Consider the following 7139-nt stretch of genomic DNA (forward strand, 5'->3'; position numbering starts at 1 on the left):
GGCAACCAGCAGTGATTGGATATTTGGGATTTAAAAAAAAATCTTGCAGTTGTTTAAAAAATGACGGCCAAAGTCTGACCTCAGTATATTCTTAAGTTTGAATCTGATCACGGTTCTCATGCTTATACTTGATGCAGTGCCTTATCATGTCATTGTCTCAAAGATTATCACACACAGTGACTGAAGTGTGGTAGCTGTTCTTATCACAAGGTTAACACAATGAAGAAGACTCTTCAGTCCACTTGATGATCTTTCCATTATACCCAGGTCACCGTCCTCGCTTAAGAGCATCAAACTGCTTTTATGTTAGTCCTGACCTCAATCTCCAGGCACAGACAGCAGCTAATCTACACAGCTAACACTCCACAAGCCACAGTGAGATGAATGACAAATTATTGCTGTACACAGCTATGTACATCAAGAGGTGTAATGTACAATCACAGCTGGTACTTTGTCTGATGGATAACAGCACTTGCTTCATCCTCCTAGATACCTGAGACCAGCAGCAATCCTGAATACAGCACAGTTCTGTTATACTATACTTCTGATTAGCGCAGATTCACTTTTCACACGATTGCACTGTGGACCCCATTCACTGCACTCGCACACAGCCCTCCCATGCCCTGGCTGGCGTTTTGCACCAAAGTGGCCAATTTCCAGGTCAATGAGTCGCTATAAACATCACTTTCTGCTTTACTGCACGTGTGCAAACCAAAATGTGATATCGGCAGCAACCTGATGACCCAGAAGTGGGCCATTTGCTACAGCACCTTTCATGTCAGGTCGACGTCTCAAAGCGTTTCACAGGATATAATGTGAAGTGGAATGACTGTGTGATTTCTAGGAGTTAAAAGACCGATTTACAGAGCGTCACTTTTTGCCAACATCACTTTCCTGTGTTGTGCGCACACAGTAAAACAGGAAGTGATGTTGGTGATGACCTAACTGTCTTGAGCATGTACAGTGACGCGGGCTATCAAACCCTATCTGATCTCGACACGTCCTGTGGAGTCCTGTAGCTCAGTAGTTAGAGCACTTGATTTGCAAGCGAGAGATCTGGTTTGATTCCTGGCAGGGCGAAACCTTGGGCAAGTTTCCTTACTCCACACGCCTGATAATATTGACTGAAGTCGCTGTGTTCTTCAGTGGTCACTGGTCTATCATCAGTGGGAGGTCATCAACCTCAGCACCGAAACCAGAAAACAAAATACAGTATTGTCGCCGGAGGCTCTGCGGCAAAGCTAAGGGGATAATAATTTTAATAATTATAATAATTTGATCACTTCAATCCACGACTGTTTGTGGGATACTGCTGCGCGCAATTGGCTGCCATGTTTCACCCACATAACATGCAGTCAATTCACTTTACAGCATATTCCGTGAAGTGCTTTGAGACGTCAAGAAGACGTGAAAAGCGCTATATCAAATGCAAGGATTATTATTATTATTATCCTCTCAAATATCAAACCACCAGCATACAGTGTTGCCCTATTATACACCCCGCCCCCCCACCCAACCTGCACCCCTGTGAATGGCTGATTGCAGATCAGAATGTTATGCTATATTCTCCTCTCCTTACTGAATTCGTTGAGCACTTGGAGGGTCACTGTTGTATCGTGTATTGAAACTGTGATTTAGCTGCAGAAGTCCCACACGAGAGAAAATTGTGTTTCTAAACAGTAATAATCTTTACACTTGCTACAGCACCTTTCGCATCGGGAGAACGTCTCAAAGCACTTCACAGGATACACTGTGAGGTGGAGTGACTGTGTGATTTGTAGACATGTCCATTTATCTACATTGACAACGATCATTCATCACAAGCGCATTGTCCCCTGACCTCAAAGTGAATTAAAAAAAACTTCTCCGTTTAATTTTAATTAGTTTTGATGAAACAATATTGACTGGAGTTTTCAGAGCTCAGGGGGTGAAGAATCACCCTCTCTCCCCTGACCTTAAAAACGTTGTTATTGATCCATTGCTCATGAACTCCAAAATATACTTTGGAGATTTATTGATTTACATAAAACAGTGAGTGGATTACTGAGCGTGAAGAATGGGGACTCAGAGGCTCTGCCTATTAGATGTGCTCTTCTGTGATGGATTTCACTTGACTTGTTTGTGGTCTGGCTGGACAGTAGATAGGTTACCAGTTTCCTGTAATCACTCGCATGCTTGTGATCACAGTATCCTGTACTACCAATGTAGAAGTAAACACCCGACTACAGACTGAAGAGTTTCTGAGTCACTCCCTGCGTTCCCTTCCCTTTTTCTGTTGTAATTACCAGTTTACAAAATCACAAGAGGTTTGGATGCAGTTGACCCTTTGGCCCATCTGATTTCATTCACAACACATGAGTGAGGTTGATAGATTTTGGTAGGTCAGGGTATTAAGGGATATGGGGAGAAAGTGGGAAATCGGAATTGAAAGGATTAGTTGAGGTACAGATCAGCCATGATCTGATTAAATGGCGGAACAGGCTCAAAGGGCTGAATGGCCTCCTCCTGTTCCTATGTTCATTCCCACCCACCATCTCCCTTTACAGCATCAAGCTGTTTTTCAAAGATTCCCAGTGCCCCGTCCTCAACACCCTTCCTACCAATCCTGTTCCATTCATGAATTACTTCCTGGGTAAATAAATACTTCTGGTGTCACCTCACAAAGCCCTCCACAGACTTGCTCCTCCCTACCTCTGTGACCTCCTAACCCCCAATAACCTGTCTGCTCCCTCCGGAGCCCGCTGAGCGAGGAAGCTGGTAGGTGGTTAGTAGGTCGCAGAGATAGGGGGGAGCAAAGCCATAGAAGGCTTTGAAGGGGAGGATCAGGATCTGATCCTTCCCATCTGTGTGATGGGAAGCCAATGGAGTCGGGTGAGGATGGGTCACGGAGCCTGGTGCGGGAGAGGACACTGGCTGCAGAACTCTGGATGATCTGCAACCTGTGGATGGAGAAGTTGGAGAGGCCGACAAGTAGGGAGTTTGCATAGTCAAGCCTGGATGTTATGAATACATGGATGAGGGATAATTGTGATAATAATAATAATAATCCTTGCATTTGATATAGCGCTTTTCACGTCGGGAGGACGTCCCAAAGCACTTCACAGAACACACTGTAAAGTGAATTGACTGTATATTTGTGGGCGAACGCGGCAGCCAATTGCGCACAACAATGTCCCACAAACAGTCATAGATTGAAAATGACCAATTTATTATTGTTTTTGGTTTTGGAGGGATTATTATTAGGCTCTGTGTGGAGTAAGGAAACTTGCCCAAGGTTTCGCCCTCTGCCTGGAATTGAACTCAGGTCTCTCGCTTGCAAAGCGAGTGCTCTAACCACTGAGCTACAGGACTCCACATGTTAGTAAGGGCAGCACTATGACAAGCAAGTGACAGGTGTGCTCTCCAAACAACAAAGAAGCAATTGTTCTTTCCTGAACCAGTTCTGCGAATGTAACGTGTGATTTCTCATGTCAATACCTTCCATTTTTAGCTACAGATGTATCATCCACAGTAATATGACAAAGAATGCAATTTTTTATTTCAGATGACACATCTGTTTACCTAGCAGTAAGTAGGAACCTGGTTGTTAGTCAATTGGCAGATCCACAGGGTAATAATCCCTTGAAAAAGAATAATAATAATAATTTGATCACTCAGTCCATGACTGTTTGTGGGACACTGCTGTATGAAATTGGCTGCCGCGTTTTGCCCACAAAATATAGAGTCAATTCACTTTACAGTATGTTCTGTGAAGCGCTTTGAGACGTCTCGAAGATCTGATAAGGCGCTTCATCAAATGGATGGATTACTACTATTATTAATATCCCAAAAGCTGGCTTCAATCTAGAGAGTAACATTGCCCGGAATTTGTTTTATTTATTTTATTATTATTTTTATAGATTTTTTTCTTCAGGTCAACTTTCTCTTTTTTCCCCCCCACCTGCCAACTTTGCTATTCGGGGAGAGGAGGGTGGGGGAACAGCTCTTTCTCTCCCCCGTCACAGTTGGTTAACAACAACAAATTACATTAACACAGGGGTACGTCCCAAGGCGCCAGACAGTGAAGGGTTTGCACCCAAGCTGGCTCAAGAGGGGTGGCGGCTTGGGGTAGAAGAGGGAAAATCACCGCAAGCACAGTCAAAGAGGAAGGAGGCAAGTGTGAGGTGGAGGGGCTCCGTGATAGACTTCCAGAGGGTGGGGGCAGAAAGGCTGAAGGAGTTTCACATAGGTCAAAGCACTCGACCCTTGAATGGAAAGCTAATGGGACAGATAGCGCTTTTCCAATCATCATATACTAAAACAGTGGTTCGTGAGTTAAGCAGAATAAATGGTGGTTGATCCCTGTGCCGTGATTATACAGACCATTGGGTTTTTATTCACAAAATAAAACATTTTTCGGGGTCTATTGTTTTCTGTCAAAGAGAAAATCAAATGTCGGGGGGGTGTTGGGGAGCAGGCTAACACAAACAGAGGAAAGTGAGTTAACGTCTTAGGTTCGTTCTGACGAAAGGTGATCTAAACATTAACCCATTATCCTATCTCCATAGATGCTGCCTGACCTTGCTGAGTGTTCCCAGCCACTTCTGTTTTTATTTCAGATTTCTGGCATCTGCAGTATTTTGCCTTTTAACAAAGAGTAAATTTGCTATTAAATTTTGACCATTCTTGTGCTCCTAGTAATGTGGTCAATAATAAATTTACTAATTTGTTTGTGCAGACAAACGGCCTGCGTTGGGATGTCCCGTCGTACCCGCTCCGAGGACCTCGTTGGCAGCACAGAAGGATGGAGGGGTTAGACAGCGGGTAAGAGCTGAAGACAAGGGCAATGCCAATGAGCACGGCAAAGAAAATCTACATAAATCATTGTTGAACTGTCCCTCAAACCCGGAAATGAAGAGTACGGCTTTAAATGGACAAGTGAAGAGGGATTCGGTGGAAATGAAACCCGCCGAGGAGAATTCGCCCACAGAGGAGCCCCAGGAGAGCCCGACAGAGGAGGCCGTGCGGTAGTTTGGGAAACGCCATAAAATCACAGCCCATCACTTTGTGTCAGACAGCCATCATTACACCACCAAGAGCAGAGCCATCACAGTGACCAGCAAAACGAGAGAAGAAGGAATTGCAAGGCCACCAGCCAGTATCGAGAACGCCACAAAATAGAAGCAAACTGTGCGAGGAAGTAAAAGAGGTTATTGTTCACGTGCTGCACAGCACAGTAGGTTTGTGAGGACCTGAGGATTAAATGAGAAACCTGAACTTGATCGACCAGCAAGAATTGGTTGAACCCATCCAATTCACGGCAACTCGGCAAATTCACTGGATACACGAGATACATCAGACGTGTTTGGAGTTTGCGTGAGATTTGGAACTCTAGGTTTACGAGGTTGACGCAAGTGCAGGGCTGGAACATATCCCTGAGCTGGTGTGTGTCAGAGATTGTACGAAATGTGGGACCTGCTCTTCTGTACTGACTTGTACCAAGAGTTTGTGGGGAGACGGATGAAGATGGATACAGCTTAGTATCAATGCTTTCCTCCAATTTGTAATTAAAACACTGCTTCGTTTCTCTCTGCTTTGAGGATAAAAGGTCCCTTTTTTTGGCTAGAGTCCCAAATGTTTTAATTCATCTCAAGTTTGCTATTGTTAATGCTGCCGTTTTGTACAATTTTTTAAAAAAACATTAGTTCAGGTACTGCCACAGAATTTGTTTTGTAAGTAACCAAAGCTTGATTGAAAATAACTGATTTTAGGAATGTCTTTATTCAAATGTCGTTCATCTTCGGAAAAATTATGTATGTAAGACTGGCCTTGTTTCTTAATTGATGTAACCTTGCCTTACGATGATATACCCAACTTGTTGATGTCATTTAAAATGGTTCTGATTCCACTCACTTTCAATATATCTACACTTGTCAAATAAGTCAGTGACTACTTGACCAACAGGACTGTGCTTATAACTCTCCCTGTTATTATTGTGATACAAATATCTTTAAAATCACCTATAAGAGATCATTCCAATAAAATTGTACAGTATTTTACAAGCTCACTGTTTCTGTTGCCCTGAGTTGACCTGGAAAGCCACTGCACAATAACTGGCATTGAAAGTGGGTTTTACCATCGAGAACATCTGAAAGTGCTTCATAAAGGGCAGTGAGTGGAAGGCACGTAATCCCACTGAAGTGCTCGAAGGGGGTGGGTAGAGTCCGGGGCATATTGGCCAAGACTTGGTCTGTGATGGCGGAAGGACCGGGGCTACAACTGAAACACTGGAAAGTGGAGGTTGAGATCAATAATAATATACAATATTAATAATAATAATAATCCTTGCAGTTGATATAGCTCCTTATGAGAGTTGCTGTAAAGTAAAGCTGTAAAGTGCGTATTTGTAAGCGAGTACAGCCTTTCTGTCCCACAGACAGCCATGAAGGCAATTATCTGATGGATTGTTAATGATAATAAACCTTACATTTGATCCAGGGCCTTACCACATCATCGAGACTTTTCAAAACGCTTTACAGAATATATAGTAAAGTGAATTGACTGTATTTTGTGGTCGATTGTTGGTCACGGCACTAGAGGAAACTTTCTTTTCGAACAGTGCCACAGGATCTTTAAAATCATCCTGAACATGCAGGAGGAACTTCAGTTTATTGTTTAGGCCAAAGGACGGCACCTCTGGCAATGTAGTTTAGCCCCAGCATCGCACTGGAGTGTCAGCGTTGTCGACTGTGAGCTCAAAGCCCTGATGTGAGATCAACAACCCTCTAGCTTGAAGGCGAGAGTGCTCCTCCTGAGCCTGGTATGCATCTGACATAACACCCTTCATGTTTGGATAACGTCTCTAAGTGCCTCACAGGATTTACTGTAAAGAGAAGTGACTGTGTATTTTGTAGACAGATGAGAACTGTACTAAAATGCTGGTTTTATCTGTGGACTCGTACATTAATTCGCTCAGCATAAAATTCCAGAACTGTTACATTCCATGTAACTGATCCCATTTGAGATCAAAGTATATCCTTGCATCACGCACCTGAGAGAGCCATTGTGTGTCACACCCTGGGGAGCGAGGCTGTGGTTAGTGATTGATGGGCACTGACAGAAGGGATGAGATTCATACCTATAAATGAGTCTCAATAATT

At 43.5% G+C, this 7139-nt stretch overlaps 1 protein-coding gene across 1 annotated transcript in view; it reads left to right on the plus strand.

The window, feature by feature from the left end:
- The window catches only part of LOC103179055 (DEF6 guanine nucleotide exchange factor), a 77318-nt gene extending 71275 nt beyond the window's left edge, over nt 1–6043 (plus strand). The window contains exon 12 of the mRNA XM_007894122.2: nt 4718–6043. Coding sequence (XP_007892313.1) covers nt 4718–5010 — 293 coding nt within the window. The 3' untranslated portion in view covers nt 5011–6043. The remainder of the gene's footprint in view (nt 1–4717) is intronic.
- The last annotated feature ends 1096 nt before the right edge of the window (nt 6044–7139 follow it).

The sequence above is a fragment of the Callorhinchus milii genome, unplaced genomic scaffold, assembly GCF_018977255.1.
Source record: "Callorhinchus milii isolate IMCB2004 unplaced genomic scaffold, IMCB_Cmil_1.0 Scaffold19, whole genome shotgun sequence".
Classification (NCBI taxonomy): domain Eukaryota; kingdom Metazoa; phylum Chordata; class Chondrichthyes; order Chimaeriformes; family Callorhinchidae; genus Callorhinchus; species Callorhinchus milii.